The sequence below is a fragment of the Pocillopora verrucosa genome, chromosome 8 (genome assembly GCF_036669915.1).
Source record: "Pocillopora verrucosa isolate sample1 chromosome 8, ASM3666991v2, whole genome shotgun sequence".
NCBI classification, from domain to species: Eukaryota; Metazoa; Cnidaria; class Anthozoa; order Scleractinia; family Pocilloporidae; genus Pocillopora; species Pocillopora verrucosa.
Window position 1 is genome coordinate 3,592,007 of NC_089319.1, and position 18,382 is coordinate 3,610,388.

General features: G+C 38.4%; 1 protein-coding gene across 1 annotated transcript; it reads left to right on the plus strand.

Moving 5' to 3' along the window:
* Positions 1 to 4,462: 4,462 nt before the first annotated feature.
* LOC136283176 (uncharacterized) lies at positions 4,463 to 11,402 on the plus strand. Its single transcript, XM_066171591.1, has 8 exons — positions 4,463 to 4,619; positions 4,725 to 4,942; positions 5,737 to 5,827; positions 6,402 to 6,554; positions 8,095 to 8,185; positions 9,728 to 9,960; positions 10,128 to 10,277; positions 10,410 to 11,402. The coding sequence occupies exons 1-8, from the start codon at positions 4,505 to 4,507 to the stop codon at positions 10,940 to 10,942; spliced, it is 1,584 nt and encodes a 527-aa protein (XP_066027688.1). The 5' UTR covers positions 4,463 to 4,504; the 3' UTR covers positions 10,943 to 11,402.
* The last annotated feature ends 6,980 nt before the right edge of the window (positions 11,403 to 18,382 follow it).

Sequence of the window (18,382 nt, forward strand, 5' to 3'; positions counted from 1 at the left end):
TGTAATAGTTTCTGAATAAACCATCATTGTACGAAGCCAATAAAGTTATTACTATTATTGTCATTATTATGGATCGAAAGTCTATCTGATTTGATTAACCACATACAACTGACTCGAGGTGACTAAAGAAGGAATTATTTAAGTCAGCGCTGACTTTGATTGGTAAAAGTATGAAGACTTTGTAAAATTCAGTTTTGTTTCCGAGACATAATCAGCAAAATTATCCCAGTTAAACATGTTAAAGCTTACAATCAAACTGAACACCTTAGGTTTGATTTGATCAACCACACTGTCTTCAATTTTTCTTGCCTACTTTATCCCAGTGAGTCGCCTGCGGGGATGCGCTTTGTGTGCGCCCCGAAGCGTCAGGCGACCGAGCAGTAAAAACGACTAACAAAGCCGAGGACGATTGTGACGGGAAATAAGAAGCACACCAAAACTGCTGGTTGTCGGCTCTGCCGTGAGTGGGGAATATACGACCACTGCAGCACAAGGTGTACAGAGACCGTGTTTATATTGTTTAAACTTATGACTTTCCAATTAGTACCTCGCTCAAGGTAAGTGTGACTTTTTTCCCCTTTGTTATTAAGGATTATAAGAAATCGACCTTACAAAAAAAATTTTGTAAACATGCCAAGCGCCGTAATTTACGTTGTTATAACGCGAGGAGAGACAAAAGTCCTCAAAGAGAAACAAAATGGACAGTCCGAGTTTAGAAGGTTTTCACACTCAGTTAGATTGCAAGCTTACGTACGGTAATAAAAAACAAACACAGCTAACACTCCTATACTGTACAAAGTTTTGTGTTCAAAACTAAACAGAACAAACAGGAACGATGAAAAATATAGCCAAACCGGCACAACTGTTATAATTCATACTAATCATGAAGGTGCCAGAGCGACTGCAATCATGCTGAGGTCCATCTCCGGTAATCACAGTGAAGAAAGCCTAACAAATTACATCGGCCGCCCTTCGAGTGAACAACAAAGAGCTTGCTCTGATATCCTTTCTGATGCACTGGGTGGATGGCCACATCAGTCACAGCAGCCGAGTTTAACGGCGCTGTCATCTCAAGCAATCTTCGTGTTCCTGTAAATTTGGCTATCGTTCCTTCATAAAACACCCGTATTGAGCAGTTTGTTTTCTGATGTTTTATGTGAAAAAACTTGCGTGATATTCTGAGCCACAATTTAGCCGGATTTCACTGAACATTTCACTTTAAAATTGTCTACGTCTCGTGTTTCTCTCCACTTCTCTCGTGCTCTGGCCGCTTCCTGCGTGCTTTACAACAAAACAAAGCACAGTCAAGGCTTCTCCATCTGTTAAGTATGATTCAACAGATACGTTCCCGAGAAAAGCGTAAGAGCTGCTCAACGCGAAGCCGAGAGGAATTTTAGTTCTTGAGTACTAAAAAAATATAGCTCTAAATAATTTGGCGAAGCAAAAATAGGAGGTCTTCATTTCGCCTTTCTTAATGAGCATAAAACGATCTTGTTAGTTTTATAGGTAACAAGACAGAGAAATTCAGAACTTTACCAGTTTTTTCGATTTATCGATCTGAGAGCTGAGAATGACAAAAAAAATGTTAATTTGGACGGACGTAACTTTTTAAGGTGTCATACGTGTATATATATATATATATACATATATATAAATGAATGTGGGGGTAGAGTCTATCTTGGAATAAAGTTTTCAATGCTTTGGTAGCAGAGCTAAGTATACATAAGTTAAAGAATTAAAGAGGACGCATAGATTCTCTGTGACTCTGAGTTCCGCGCCTAAGCGCTCGTCAGACAGAACTTTTCAACTTTTCAGTTCTGTCTGACGAGCGCTTAGGCGCGAAACTCAGAGTCACAGAGAATCGATGCGTCCTCTTTAATTCTTTAACTTATGTATATATATATATTCGTTTCGTTTCTGCAAAGATAACATGTTGAAGCACGAGTTGGTAATGTCACCTGTTTACAAAAAGTTTGCAGCCTGATGCAAATTAGTAGGTTCGCTTCATGTCTTACTCTCAGGTTTATTACGTTTTATGTTCTCGGCATCTGTATCAACGTTCTCAGTAGTTCTTTACTTTAAACAGAGTATATTATTTTGAACGGCTATTAGTGATTATGAAAACTTTCACGCGATATAAGGTGATCAGAGCTAAGTGGATGTAATCCACTTGTTAATAAATTAAGAGAAAAATAATTACTCAAAGGATGAAATGGATTGTCTTCTCGATGCCATGTTAATAAAAACAAAGTGAAAAAGTCAATTTATTTTATTTTGTTTTAATTATGTCACTTCCAGCATGGATGTTTCTTGTGAGCAAAGTCGACCCGTTAATTGCAAATTCCTTAAAACAAAAGTCACTCTGTTTATTTGGCGAATTATAATATCAATGGTAATGATAAAAGTACAAACAAACTTTCCTATAACTGCGACGAACAAAAGAAATTTTCGTGCAAACTGAAGAGCAATTAAAGCGATGAATAAAAAGGAATCATGAATTATAGATAAGAAGTATTTCAATTGTGAGTCAATGACTCTCAGAGGAAGGCAAATATAAGAAAGCTGATATGCAACAAGAAAACTAAGGAGCTCCCTTATACAAAAATAAAAACCTAAAGCTACGCATTCAGTGGCTTTGGTGTTGGCATTTTTCGCGGCTGACAATGAAAATCGACAACTGGAAGATTTACCACAGGCAGATTTTGGCCGTTTACCTGAAGAGAATTTTTTAAATTGAAATTACGACTATTGTTGTTTTTGTAATCATGATTCAACGCATTTTTCCAGCTTAAGAGTTAGCGCCAACGCACTTTACGATTTTTATTCGGAGATTGTCAATTCTTTTATTTCCATTCGTTAATAAAGTCAACTTTTCTTGTCAGTAAAGAGTTATTGTGTTTCTGTGATAAACAAAATAATACATTGTTGCTTGTAGATATTGAATTTCTCTTCTCGTGTTGAACTCGACATCTCACTCGTTCGCCGCGCTTACTTGTGAGCTATCGAGTTGAACACTCGAAGAGAAACTCCACATCTACGCGCTTATGTACTATTCCAGACATAACATTCATTTGAATTTTGGTCCTCTTTTACTTTCAGTCAGTATGATTGTGTTTTAGGCACAGACTAACTCTATAGCTATAATTCCGGCATACTATGAATTTGTGCCAGGGAAAATATGCACGTTGTACCTGAAACAGTACCACCAGCTCAGATAGTCTAAGTGGCTTTGAACCTGCACAGGCGGTGGTAAAATAGTTGACGCATTGCATTCCGGGCCGAGGGGTCTGGGCTTAAGAACTAGCCGGGTTATTGTGTTCTTTTTTTTGTGCCTATCTCCATCCAGGAGTAAAACAGGTAACACCGAACTGTCAGGGATGCCTCACAAAGGGAGGAGGGAGAAGGACAGAACAGAAACTGGGATAAGCTCCAGTCTGATTGGCTACATGACTCAAGTACAGACATTACCACTCTTTTTGAAAAAGCATTACAGATCAGAAAAACAGAGAGAAAAAGAAAAAAGTAACCTTGCGGGAACATATATCTTGATACACTGAATTTGTCATCAGGCATAATTTTAAACACATTCACGTCGAAGCCTCACTGGTCCTGCACAAGATTCTCATAACATTTTCTACTCCGAAATAATTGTTTTCACGGGAAGCCACATTTATCATTTGTGTTTGAACTTATTACAAAATAGCCAATATGTCATACCTAATGAATTTTATATCATGGTCATAAATTATGGATTATCTACATGTGTTGTCAAGTTGAATTTCTAACGAGTTATCAACTGAAGGGTCGCTCTAACATTTCCTATTATACTCGTGTTAAAATCAGGGAGGCAGCTTTCAAATCTTCCACTTGTCGCACGGTCCGGTCAATCTTGCTGCATTTTTCATCCGCAAGTCTTTAGCTCTTTGTTTCGTGATTGTTTACCAAAAAAGTGTACGTTTTCGTGAGCCAAAACTTGGCTGGATTCCATGACACCGGTCAAGAGGCATTAAGTTTCTTAATTTTTCACTTTTAAGTAAAAACTAACTATAAATTGATGGATCTCCACTCCAAAAGCCAATTAAAATTGAAATTATGGATGAATTTCATTTTGTGATTGACAGCTGTTTTCTCGATAGCCAATCAAATACTTTGGACCTTTCCAACCATTAAGGTTGTTTCAAAATGTGAAAATTTCGATAAGTGTGCTAACTCCTTCAAAGCTCACAATTTTATTTTATGGAAAAAAAAAGCCACCTTTTTTTAAAAAGAGAGAAAATAAGCCCCCAAAAGCAATTAAAGGACTTAAACTTAGATGAAAAACAGCTTTTAATAATAAATAATGTTTATTTCTAATTGAAATTGCGGTCCAACAAGGATGGGCCCTATTTGTACAGGGAAACAAATTAAGACGAATTAAGGGAGGCTGATTTAAATGCAGAATATTTTTATCAAGTGAAGAAGTTCCGCTTGGATAAGAAGAGCGATAATACAGAAATAAAGTAGAATGACTGTTTTATGGCTGCTCCAGTTTTCCATTGTGACTCTTCAAATCGTCCTCGGAATCCTGTTTGCCCTGGCAAAAGGAGACTTTTGTGGAAGCGTTTTCGATACTCAAATGGGTGAGTTAAAACTCAAACTGAACGATTAGGATCTTCTTGATTCTCAGGCTTTGTTTTACATATATTCAGGTGAAAAAGCTTTAGTCCATTTGCTTCACCTTTCAGATCATGCATTAGCAGGTCATGTTGTGTATACGACTGTTGTTGTGGACGAGTTTGAATGTCAGTTAAAATGTATGGGAAACAACCGTTGCAAGTCGATCAATGTTCACCCCAGTGACAGTATTGGACAACGTATCTGTGAGTTGAATGATAAAACGCGGCAGATAAAGCCAGAGGATTTTAGACAAAGGATAGGATCTACATACTATAGCTCTGCTCAGGTTGGTACTAAGTTTTATAGTTACCGTAGTTAATTGCCAAAATGCCGAAGGTATTCGGTAAATTAATAGTTTTGAGCGTGATTAGCGTGACAATTCTAGCCTCTTGAGTGCAAAAAAACATAGCTCTTTATTTCACACGACCATTGAATTTGGCTGTTGAGGGCGAAGCAAAAATGGTTAGTTTAATTTCTTCTCGCGTTTTGGGCATAAAACGTTCTCGATTATTTTTTTAGGTTACAAACCAGCTAAATTCAGAACTTTATTGGTTTTTTCATTCTCCTTATCCATCTGAGAGCTGAGAATTACAAGAGAGTATTTGCTTAATTTGTACAGACGTAACGTTGAACATAAGTTGAACATAATTATGTGTTATATACCTATAACCGCTATGTTTCCGCGAAGATAACTTGTTAAAGTACGAGTTGATGATGTCAGCTGTTAATAATAACTTTTGAGCCTGATTCAAATTATTAGGTATCCTTCATCTCTTAGTCTTAGGTTGACAACGTTTTTGGTATGTTCTCGGCATTTGTATTAACGTCCTTACTAGTTCTTTAGTTTGAAAAAAATATTTTATTTTGAACGGCTATTCTTCATCATAAATACTTTCACGTTATGTAACGTGACCAGAGCTAAATGGTTGTTATCCACTTTGTACTGTATAAAGAGAACACAATTGAAAAAATTCTCCAAGAACGAGATGGATAACTAAATTTTCTTTTTGTCTTCATGCAATGTCAATAAAGCAACGGGAAACAAATCAACTTTCCTTATTTTTGTATTAATTATGTCAGACTTCCTGCATGGATATTTCTCGTGAGCAAAGGCGACCCACTAAGAGCGCTCAGTGTCATCCGGGATACCAAGGAACACGGTGCCAAATGCGTAAGTGGTCAGAAGATTTTGCCTGTTACGTATTCACAGCTTTTTAGACAAATTAAACTGCATAATCATTACTGGTTGCCTCCTTTTGACAGCTCGAGGCGTAAGATAATGTTACTGACTTTGTTATAAATGAGTCATGAAGTTAGCGGAACTTGTCGAGAACAAAGTTAAACAAAACATAAAGTGGCGAGAGAACACATGCAGAATCTCACAAACGGAGGCGTATGTGAAGCATAAAACTGTTCTGTTCCGGCCCGGCTGGCTGGATGTTTAATTAAAGTATAACACATTTGTGACTCCAAAAGTATCCAAAATCAACTCTGTGACCAAAATATTTCACCTTTAGGCAAAACATTTTTTTTCTCGGACATGCCCTTGTATCCACCTAGATATAGAAATAAATATTATGAATAATACTGGGCGATAAAGTAACATTACAAACATTACTTCTACTCACTGTATGTTGTAGCAGAGTGAAACCAAGACTCCTGTTCTTTATAATAAGTTCATTTATATTTATGGTTGAAAAAAGGAAAATTAGCTTTCATTTTTGTCTCATGATTTTAATAATAAGCTCCCGTGGTGAGAGTATTCATCCGCAGTGAAGGTTGCAAGGATCTGGGAATTACAGCAAACACTTGTGGCATTGCTTACATCAAAGTGAATGGCAAAGATTATTCTCCACACATCAGAGGCCATAACGTGGTTGTTATCAACGCTACCACAGGTATTATAATCAAGATCGGAGATAAAGCGCGCTGTCATTTGTTGAAAGAGCGCTCTATCAGGGTACAAAAGACAGAGTTGAGTCACGCCATCTACCAATTTGTACTATGTTCCACCATTTCCCGTACTTTTCTCTTGCTTTTTTTCGGTAATTGAAGTTAAATTTCGGAACAAACGAGCCGGCAAGTAGCAACAGAAGAACAAAACAAAGGTTTGTAAACATGCCAGGCGCTGCAATTGACGTTATTTTAACGTGAGCAGAGACAAAAATCCTCAAAGAGAAAACGAAATCGGAACAGCCTGAGTTTTGAAGGTTTTCACGCTCAGTTAGATTATACGTAAGCTTAGTTACGTGCGGTGATAAAAACCAAACACAGCTAACACTCGTACATGATATATAGTTCCGTGTTTAAAAACGAAACATAAAAAAACAAGAATGATCAAAAATTAACCAAACCGGCATAACTGTTACAATTCATACAAATCATAACGGTCTCAGAGCGATTGCGATCATGCTGAGGTCTATCGCAGCTAGCTCATCATGGCGATCTCCGATCATCGCAGTAAAGCAAGCCTCAGCAGTTACATCAGCCCCCCTTCGAGTGAACAACTAAGAGCTTGCTCTGATATCCTTTCCGATGCATCGAGTGGATTTCCACATCAGTCACAGCAGCCGAGTTTAACGGCGCTGTCATCTCGAGCAATCTTCATGTTCCTGCGAATCAGTCGGCTGTCGTTCATTCATAAAACACACACCTTGAGCAGTTTTTTTTTCTAATTGTCATGAGAAAAAACTTGCAGGTTTTTTATGAGCCACAATTCGGCCGGATTTCACTGAATATTTCACTTTCAGATTCCGTATTAAAACTGGAAACCTTTGGCAAAAGTGTTAAATTCGACCTGCCGAAATATTTCAGGTTATGAACTATTGCAGATTGTGAACTGAGATGGTTTGACACTTTTGACGGCTTTAGTCTTGTTCAACCAATCAAATTATTTGAACCATTCTAACAAGGATTCTGATTGGCTTATTGTAGCATGCTTATGAGAGTATAGAGCATGCTGACGACATTGATGTTTGCTTTGAAATCAAGCTTTGTTTTGAAAATTGAAAGTAATGCGTGGGAAACTTGAAGGATTCTTTTTATGAAACAAATAGAGAAGCCTTGACTGTGCTCTATTCTGTTGTAAAGCACTTAAGAAGCAGCTGGAGCACCCCAAAATCATCATGAAGGGTTGCTTATCTGGGGCGAAATAAAAGCAGGTACTAAAACATTACTTCTGACGACTTTCCCGAAAAAGGCAACCTGGTGTAGGCTTTTATTTTCCGCGCATACGCCAGAAGGTAACACCGCTATCTCCCTATCGACTTCATAGTCCTAATTTAATAGAACGAGGTGCTCGGTTTTAAAGCTGCGGGGTTAACTCCAGCTCGAATAATTATAATTTCTCTAAGCTACCAGTCATCTGGAAGTTGTACGTCTTCATTAAAAGCTTGATTATAGTCGAAGGAAAGGTTTATTACCATTTTTCATTTGCAGGTACTGTTCTAGGAGCCAAAGGATTTGACACTCATGCGAATAGTTTCGCTGGTATTCACCTGAGAGATTACCTTAACGGAATCAAAGGAGAGTATGTGCCACATTGACGTGCTTTTAGATATGTTCATAGAACAAAACAAAACGAAAGCTGATATAAAACAAATGTAAAGAAAGAGAATGATCATCCAACCCTCTAAAGAGGAACTGGTCTTTTACGCTGTAATCTCTCTACCATAAAATGTAGCATATGATAGTTCAGAGCACAAACATCATGGATCTCACATCATTTTAAGTACATCTGCCCCAGCTTTTTATATATATATATATATATATATATATATAGGAAGTCTGTAAGTCGATTTTCGCGTGGAACAGTGCTCAATACGTTGAAGCAGAGCAGAATAAATAAATATTATGAGAGGAAAAAACGACGCAACTACATATCCCGACAAGCCTGTTTCGTGAATCGCTTCACTCTTCAGGGGTTTAATGAAAGAATATTCATGTGACTATCGTTTATATACTAAGAAAATTTACATAATGCGCGGTAAACTTAAAACTTTAAAGTTCAGCTGTTGCGTAGCAACGCTTTGTTTCTGTGTCGGCATGAAGATACGAGTTCGTTACGCTTATTTAGTGATGAGAGGTCGGGTCGGTAAATTATCAGGAATTTCTCTTTTAGGCATAGGTTGCATCTTTTACTGGAGCTGCTGTAGGGAGAGTTAGATGATAAGACGCGCCATGAAATAGAGTAGTCAATGTTGTCGTTCTTGAGTGTCCAGATGTGTTTGCTAAGTTCGGTAGAGTTTTTGTGCTTGGCGTGGCGGAATGATGCGGTGTGATTTCAAAACAAGACACAGAAATCACACCGCATCATTCCGCCACGCCAAGCACAAAAACTCTACCGAACTTAGCAAACACATCTGGACACTCAAGAACGACAACATTGACTACTCTATTTCATGGCGCGTCTTATCATCTAACTCTCCCTACAGCAGCTCCAGTAAAAGATGCAACCTATGCCTAAAAGAGAAATTCCTGATAATTTACCGACCCGACCTCTCATCACTAAAAAAGCGTAACGAACTCGTATCTTCATGCCGACACAGAAACAAAGCGTTGCTACGCAACAGCTGAACTTTAAAGTTTTAAGTTTACCGCGCATTATGTAAATTTTCTTAGTATATAAACGATAGTCACATGAATATTCTTTCATTAAACCCCTGAAGAGTGAAGCGATTCACGAAACAGGCTTGTCGGGATATGTAGTTGCGTCGTTTTTTCCTCTCATAATATTTATTTATATATATATATATATATATATATATATATATATATATATAAAAAGAATTCATAATCTCCTAAAAGATACATATTTTTCTCTTTCTAACGACCGTTCGGGATTGTTTCCAATGTCAAACGCATAAAAATTTGTCGCAATAACTCCTATCCGAAACTGAATCAGAAATATGCTCACAAAACGAGATTCGGTTAATTCCGTGGGAAACTTATTTCAAAATATTAGCACATTAATGCCTCATAGAGGTTTTCGTTCTTGCACTTTTTTCGTAATTCGTAATAAATGCATTTGTTTGCCATTCTCACGGAAATATCGTGTTTGTTCCAATTGCAGAAAAATCGTTTTGGTCGCCATTCAAGATGAAGGCTCGACATACATATCACCAGCGATTGACGCTCTAAAAAGACTTGGCGCCACCGATGACCTACTCAATCTGACAGAGTTCAGAGGATCTTTTGCTTTGGTGGGATTCGCCGGTGTGAATAGACCATCTTGGATTGCACAACAAAATGCCAAGCGAGAAAGGGGACCCAGTGAGATATCTCTGACAATCCCATCATCAGAAGGTATATCTTCGTTCTATTGATACCTTATAGCGGAATTTCAGCTTTTAAATAAGTGAACGGGTCCATCATAACGAGCCAGCCACGCATTGACTAAGCATTTTCAGGCTCTCGTGTACTCATATTGGTGTGTGTTGATTAACGAGACAACACTGCCTTTCCTCCTGCAGCTATCAAAGGCTTATATTACAATCAGCCTGGCCATTCCTGCAAGGACATCCGGGACTCCGTATATTCCGTTGGAGATGGGGAGTACTGGATCGACCCTGAGAAGAACGGAAACCCTTTAAAGGTCTACTGTGACATGACAACTGACGGGGGTGAGATACAAATGCTCGATCATGTTAAAAAAAAAGTAAAGGAACTGAATTGGATTGAGTTTCTGAAATTCTACTTCATGATGTTTGAAACATTTAGTTCATGTTGGTTGATGTTGGCTTCGTTTTGCACAGGAGGCTGGCTTCTTGTTTCCAACGTTGTGGTAGTCAACCCGTCCTCGCCACAGCTTTGGATTGCGTCATCATACCGTGAAATCCGCAACTGCCACTGGAACAAAACGTTGTTCATCACAGAAAATGCCATGAAAGAACTGAGAACACACTTGTCTTTCACTCAGCTGAGATTCCACTGCAACAAACAAAAAGGACGAATGATCCACGTGACCACAGCTGCAAACAGCTCTGGTGAAGCTGTAGTTCAGTACTTCAGCGGTCAGACGGATAGGCGACCTTTGGCGTGTGGCTCGTTTAATAGAATGAAAGATGATAACTCCAATATAACTGGAGTCTGTCACCAATGGCAGAGCCAGCAGTGGGGTCACCCACCGTCGGCAAAAGGGACATTGACCTACCACGCCTTTTATGTCCCTTACAAATATCACTGGTTGTTGGTTCCTGGAAATCAAAGATGGGAGTGTGACGACTATATTTCTAACAGATTTTTTGCGCTGTCCTCTGGCGATTTCTGGAAAGTCTTTGTTCGTTAAGGCCTGGAAACACCTACATCCGCTTCCACTTTTCCTGCAAAACTTTTCTCTGCAAAGTAAGACGTCATGATCATCGGATAACTGTAACAAGCCTTCAAACTTTTTTTGTTTTTTATCATTCGAACAATGGAGGAGTCGGTATTTCACTTCTTAAATACCATAGTAGTGACTAACTTATAATTTCTCCATACAGTATCACCCTTGAATTAAATATTGAGGTCATAGGAATAAAGGAAATGATCACCAGCCTAGGAAGTCCATAACTGTCAAACAAATTCTCCTCGGCAGCACCATAGGAAATGTATAGAGAACAGAATGGTGAACATCCATACTGATGATAGGGTGTTAAGAGTTAAAATCTTTTCATCTTTCAAGTACACCCGACCCAAAAGGTTTATTCATCTATCTGTTTTTTCACTTTTTTTCGCGGGACGTCATTGTTTTATTGCCGCGAAGGAGGAGGGGGGAGGGAGGGTGTCAGGCGGGGCTGTTCGGAGGATTTTTGGAGAATCGCATGGTTTTCAGGCGAAGCTGAGATGATATTAGTCTTTGGTAACATAATATATAAAGGAAGGATTGTAGATAATCGTTTGCAAATGATGGAGGGGGGGGGAAGTATTCATATACTACGGAGCCTTAGGGGACTAGGTAGATTGTGTTGTAAAATCCTCCGACCGATCTCTACCCCAACCCTCCTCCCCCTTCTGGAGATAAGAAATGATTGGTCCCTTAGTACGGACAAGCGAGTCTTTACAACACTTGGAGGTACCTTTGCTTTGACGTTGAGTTAAGCCTTCTTAAAATCTCCTACAACAATCATTCAGGGAGAACTTAAAGACTATTTCAATTTATCGCTCTGTTTTGATTTGCAGTTGGTTTGCTAGTTTGAGTTTCTTTTTACAACCGTTGCTTTTAGAAAAAATTGGTTGTTCAAGGTAATTTCATAACAATAGTTCACTTAGAAATGCAAAATTTCATTATGAAAACTTGGAATAGAAATGCTGAGACAAATTTGTTAGAAGATGTAGTAACATTGTTAAAAAAACACATTACAGCAGGGTTGACGTAGCCATTTCACACTTGAAATTTTCAAAATAATAAATTTCAGTACATTTTGATATTTAAAAAGCTCAAGGTAAAACTATTTCTAAAGTGATTTTAAATCAATTTATTTGTAAATATTTGACATGTAGGTGATTATGCGCACAGACACACACAACCTTTTCATTCCCGTTCCGTACTCAAACTTCATTAGTGTGGGTACGGAACGACTTAACTAACTGTGTGCGAATGGTCTTAGCTGGGTACGAAACCACTGGCATCCGCCCGAGGTTGTCGGTGAATTTCTTTGGGTTGTTAGCGAGCTGGCCTAGCATTGGATGTCGGCAAGCTGGCCCAAGTTGTCAGCGAGGGGGCCTAAGTAATCGGCAAACTGGCCTTGGTTGTCGACACACTGGCCTAAATCGTCGGCAAACTGGCCTAGGACACAGACACAAACACAACATCAACGTATATTTCAATAAGTCGATAGAGTTTAAGCATATTACATAAGCATAATACATAATACTGTACTCATGATATTCTTTGCAGTGCTTATATTGCATTTTGGTTTTTACATAATCTCATTGTAATGGTTTCTGAAAAAACCATCATTGTACGAAGCCAATAAAGTTATAACTATTATACTATTATTATAGATCGAAAGTCTATCGGATTTGATCAACCGCATACAACTGACTCGAGGTGACTAAAGAAGGAATGATTTAAGTCAGCGCTGACTTTGATTAGAAAAGTATGAAGGCATTATAAAATTCAGTTTTGTGTCCGAGACATAATCAGCAAAATTATTCCAATTAAACATGTTAAAGCTTACAGTCAAATTGAACACCTTAGATTTGACTTGATCAACCACATTGTCTTCAGTTTTTGTTGCCTATATTAGCCCAGTGAGTCGCCTGCGGGGATACGCTTTGTGTGCGCCCCGAAGCGTCAGGCGACCGAGCAGTAAAAACGAGTGACAAAGCCGAGGACGATTATGACGGGAAATAAGAAGCAAATCATAACTGCTGGCTGTCGGCTTTGCCGTGGGTGGGGAATATACGACCACTGCAACACAAGGTGTACAGAGACCGTGTTTGACGAGGGTGCAGCCAAACGATTAGTTGTATGTCATATCTGTCATAAAACAGTATATTGTTTAAACTTATGACTTTCCAATTAGTACCACGCTCAAGGTGAGTGTGATTTTTTTCCCTTTGTTATTAAGGATTACAAGAAATCGACCATACAAACAAAGGTTTGTAAACATGCCAAGCGCCGTAATTTACGTTGTTATAACGCGAGTAGAGACGAAAGTCCTCAAAGAGAAACAAAATGGACAGTCCGAGTTCAGAAGGTTTTCACACTCAGTTAGATTGCAAGCTTACGTACGGTAATAAAAACAAACACAGCTAACACTCCTATACTATACAAAGTTTTGTGTTCAAAACAAAACAGACAGGAACGATGAAAAATATAGCCAAACTGGCACAACTGTTAAATTTCATACTAATCATGAAGGTGCCAGAGCGACTGCGATTACGCTGAGGTCCATCGCGGCTAAACCATCATGGTGATCTCCGATAATCACAGTGAAGAAAGCCTAAGAAATTACATTGGCCGCCCTTCGAGTGAACAACAAAGAGCTTGCTCTGATATCCTTTCTGATGCACTGGGTGGATGGCCACATCAGTCACAGCAGCCGAGTTTAACGGCGCTGTCATCTCAAACAATCTTCGTGTTCCTGTAAATTCGGCTGTCGTTCCTTCATAAAACACACGTCTTGAGCAGTTTGTTTTCTGATTGTTATGTGAAAAAACTTGCGTGATATTATGAGCCACAATTTAGCCGGATTTCACTGAACATTTCACTTTCAGATTGTCTACGTCTCGTGTTTCTCACCACTTCTCTGGTGCTGTGGCCGCTTCATGCGTGCTTTACGACAAAACAGGGCACAGTCAAGGCTTCTCTATTTGTTAATTATAATTCAACAGATACGTTCTCGAAAAAAAGCGTAAGAGCTGCTCAAGGCGAAGCCGAGAGGAATTTTAGTTCTCGAGTACTAAAAAAATATAACTCTAACTAATTTGGCGAAGCAAAAATAGGGGGTCTTCATTTCGCCTTTCTTATTGAGCATAAAACGATCTTGTTAATTTTATGGGTTACAAGGCAGAGAAATTCGGAACTTTACCGGTTTTTTCGATTTATCGATCGGAGAGCTGAGAATGACAAAATAATGTTTATTTGGACGGACGTAACGTTTTAAGGTGTCGTATGTATATATATATATATATATATATATATAAACGAATGTGGGGGTAGAGTCTACCTTGGCATAAAGTGCTTAATGCTGTGGTAGCAGAGCAGACAGACAGAACTTTTCAACTTTTCAGTTCTGTCTGACGAGCCCTTAGGCGCGAGACTCAGAGTCACAGAGAATCGATGCGTCCTCTTTAATTATTTAACTTATGTATATATAAACTATATATATATATTCGTTTCGTTTCTGCAAAGATAACATGTTGAAGCACAAGTTGGTAGTGTAACCTGTTTACAAAAAGTTTGCAGCCTGATGCAAATTAGTAGGTTCGCTTTATCTTTAACTCCCAGGTTTATTACGTTTTATGTTCTCGGCATCTGTATCAACGTTCTCAGTAGTTCTTTACTTTAAACAGAGTATATTATTTTGAACGGCTATTAGTGATTATGAAAACTTTCACGCGATATAAGGTGATCAGAGCTAAACGGATGTAATCCACTTGTTACTTAACTAAGCGAAAAAAAGTTATTCAAAGGATGAAATGGATGAGTTTTTGTCCTCTCGATTTCATGTCAATGGAAACAAAGTGAAAAAATCAATTTTCTTTTACTTTGTATAAATTATGTCATGCATCCTGTGTGGATGTTTCTTGTGAGGAAAGTCGACTCTTTAATTGCAAATTCCTCAAAACAAAAGTCACTCTGTTGATTTGGCAAATCAGATTATCAATGATAATGATAAAAGTAGAAACAAACTCTTCTATTACTGCGACGAACAAAAGAAATTTTCGTGCAAACTGAAGAGCAATTAAAGCGATGAATAAAAAGGAATCATGAATTATAGATAGGAAGTATTTCAATTGTGAGTCAATGACCCTCAGAGGAAGGCAAATATAAGAAAGCTGATATGCAACAAGAAAAACTAAGGAGCTCCACCTGGGAAAGATAAACCGGCCAATTTCAGTATGGCTGTTTTATGGCTGACCCAGTTTGCCATTGTTAGCCTAAACATCCTTTTGGGAATTCTGTTTGTCCTAGCAGACAAAGACTTTTGTGGAAGCGTTTTTGAAACTCGAGTCGGTGAGTAAATACTTCTAAATAAAAAAAGAAAAGAGGAAAACACCGATTCTTATACTCTCTTTGTATAGCTAGTAGTTACTAGAAAGAACGTTTTTTTTCGTTACAGACCATGCCTTGGTGGGTCATGTTATTCAGACGACTGTTGTTGTGGACGAGTTTGAATGCCAGTTGAAATGTATGGCAAATAGCAGCTGTAAGTCGATCAATGTTCAACCCGGTGACAGCAATAGCCTAAGGGGTGGGAATCCGTCTTACCGCTGAAATACTGTACAACAGCTTCACCAGAGCTGTTAGCAACGGTAGTCACGTGGATTGTACGTTCTTTTTTGTTTACTGCAATGAAATCTCAGCTGAGTGAAGGACAAGTGTGTTCTCAGTTATTTCATGGCATCCTTCGTGATAAACAGCGTTTTATTTTCGTGACCGTTGCTGATTTCACGGTATGAAGATTTAATCCAAAGCTGTCGCGAGGACGGGTCGTCCACCAAAACGTTGGAAACAAGAAGCCAACCTCCTGGAAAAAACGAATGAAATCTGGATATTAGACGCGATGCCTGTTCCAATTTTTATTGCGGTATGTACCTAACTCAACAACAACTTCATTGATTGTCTTTTATTTTCCAAAGTATTTTTAACTCCGTCAGTTGTCGTGTCACAGTAGACCTTTATTGGCTTTCCGTTCTTCTCAGGGTCGATCCAGTACTTCCCGTTTTTTGAAAGAAACGTGAGTCTCGGATGTCCTTACAGGAATGACCAGGCTGATTGTAATATAAGCCTATGGTAGCTGAAAAAGAAATGAGGTTTGATCATGATGGGTTTATTAATCTTAACACACCAGGTAAGACGCTGAAAAAAGGGGAGAAAGCTATACGCAAACTTGAACACGACGGTCCACATTTATCTTCAGAAATGCGTTTTAAAAAGGAGCCAATTGAAAATTTCCACCATCCTCATTGCACTTAATAGTCATGTATTTTGTTTGACAACGTCTACAATATAACTTTTCTATAACAGTCTCATCGCTTACGTGTTTCACAATGTTTTCCTTTGTATCCTGGATGACACTGGCCGTTTTTAGTTGTTTGTTTTCGCCCGCGAGAAACATCCATGCAGGAGGCCTGATTAGTAAAACAGAAAGGTGAACTTTTTTCTTCCCGTTCTGCCATCGATTGTTGTTCAGAGTAAACAAAGCTTGTTTTCTCTTTATCAGTATTCAGACGCTTAATGTGCGATTTTTAAAATGAAATTTGACGTTACCTTTACACTCTTGTCAACACTCAGAACATGCTTTACAAGCGGAAATGAAACCTTTTGGTTCGAAGGTTGTTGCAAAACAGGAATTGCAAATTGATGGAGATAGTTAAGACTCGCTTGAAAAATGTTTGCCCGAGATTTTAAACTGTCTGATGTAAGCGAATAACAAATGATTCTCTCAGATTTCATTAGTATATAGCAGTAGTTCCGAAAAATTGTTCTTGGCAGTAAATAAGATAGGAAAGTTATCAACAAACCTGCTTAACCCACAACCCCCCTGAACAGAGCTATAATATTTAGATCCTTTCTTCTTTTGAAGATGACCTGGCTTCATCTGCCGTGTTTTATTATTCAACTCACAGCTGCGTTTTCCTCCAAAACAACCGCAAGTTGTCATTAATGGAAAGACATGAAGTGGGGATCAGTAAAAGTCGTACAGGAAAGGTTAAACGATTCTACTTTATATTTACCGGGCGCTAATCACTAGTATTTGCCAAATGGGGATCAAAGATGGGAGTGCGACGACTTCAAGAGGAACTCTCATACAGAATTTTTTTCGCTGTCCTCTGATGATTTTTGGAAAGTCTTTGTTCGCTAAGACCTAAAAGCGACAGTCAGATACATCTACTTTCACAGCCTCGAAAAGCTCTAACAACACACGCAGAAAAATACGATATTTTTTCAGGTGTGTTTGATATAGCCAATCAGCTGCTGACACGTCAATCGCCTTTCACGTCTGTTGTTGATGAATGAACGGCGAGTCTTCACCATTCTCAATTCAAGGTCGTTTGTCGGAATGTTCTCGGATTATGGCTGCTAAAAAACTGAAAAATCCGTATCGTATCAGTGACATTCAAATTTTCCTAAAAGAGGAAGTAAACCAAAATACCAAAAGAAAAAAGCGAAAGTTACGTATTCAGTGCCCTTGGTAATGGCATTTCTCACCGCTGAGAACGAAAATCGATTGTTGGAAGACTTGTCAACTTTTGCTGTGTACCTGAAAGAGTTCTTCAGTCGGTAAGGACAAGGTCAATAACTGAGAATTTTTTAAATTGAAAATTACGCCCAATTTTGCTTTTAGAAAGATTCAACGCATTCTTTCATCTTGAGCTTTAGCGCCAACGCAATTTTCGATTTTTTCGAACTTTCTCGAATTAGGCAGCTAAAACTCTGAAAAAAATCCGTACCGCTGACAGACAGTGAGGTTCAAACTTCCCTAGAAGAGGAAAAAAAACCAATATACAAAAATAAAAACCGAAAGCTACGCATTCAGTGGCTTTGGTATTGGCATTTTTCGCGGCTGACAATGAAAATTGACAACTGGAAGATTTACCACAGGCAGATTTTGGCCGTTTACCTGAAAGACTTCATCTGTCGGTAAGGACAAAGCCAATAAATGAGAATTTTTTTAAATTGAAATTACGACTATTGTTGTTTTTGTAATCATGATTCAACGCATTTTTCCATCTTAAGAGTTAGCGCCAACGCACTTTACCATTTTTATTCGGAGATTGTCAATTCTTTTATTTCCATTCGTTAATAAAGTCAACTTTTCTTGTCAGTAAAGAGCTATTGTGTTTATATGATAAACAAAATAATACATTGTTGCTTGTAGATATTGAATTTCTCTACTCGTGTTGAACTCGACATCTCACTCGTTCGCCGCGCTTACTTGTGAGCTATCGAGTTGAACACTCGAAGAGAAACTCTACATCTACGCACTTATGTACTATTCGCTATATAACATTCATTTGAATTTTGGTCCTCTTTTATTTTCAGTCAGTATGATTGTGTTTTAGGCACAGACTA

Excerpts from the sequence above, each read along its gene's own strand:
- LOC136283176 (XM_066171591.1), top strand. The coding sequence starts at position 4,505 with ATGACTGTTTTATGGCTGCTCCAGTTTTCCATTGTGACTCTTCAAATC. Across the intron at positions 5,828-6,401 it reads AGGAACACGGTGCCAAATGC|CTCCCGTGGTGAGAGTATTC; the intron begins GTAAGTGGTCAG and ends TTTAATAATAAG. Across the intron at positions 8,186-9,727 it reads CTTAACGGAATCAAAGGAGA|AAAAATCGTTTTGGTCGCCA; the intron begins GTATGTGCCACA and ends TTCCAATTGCAG.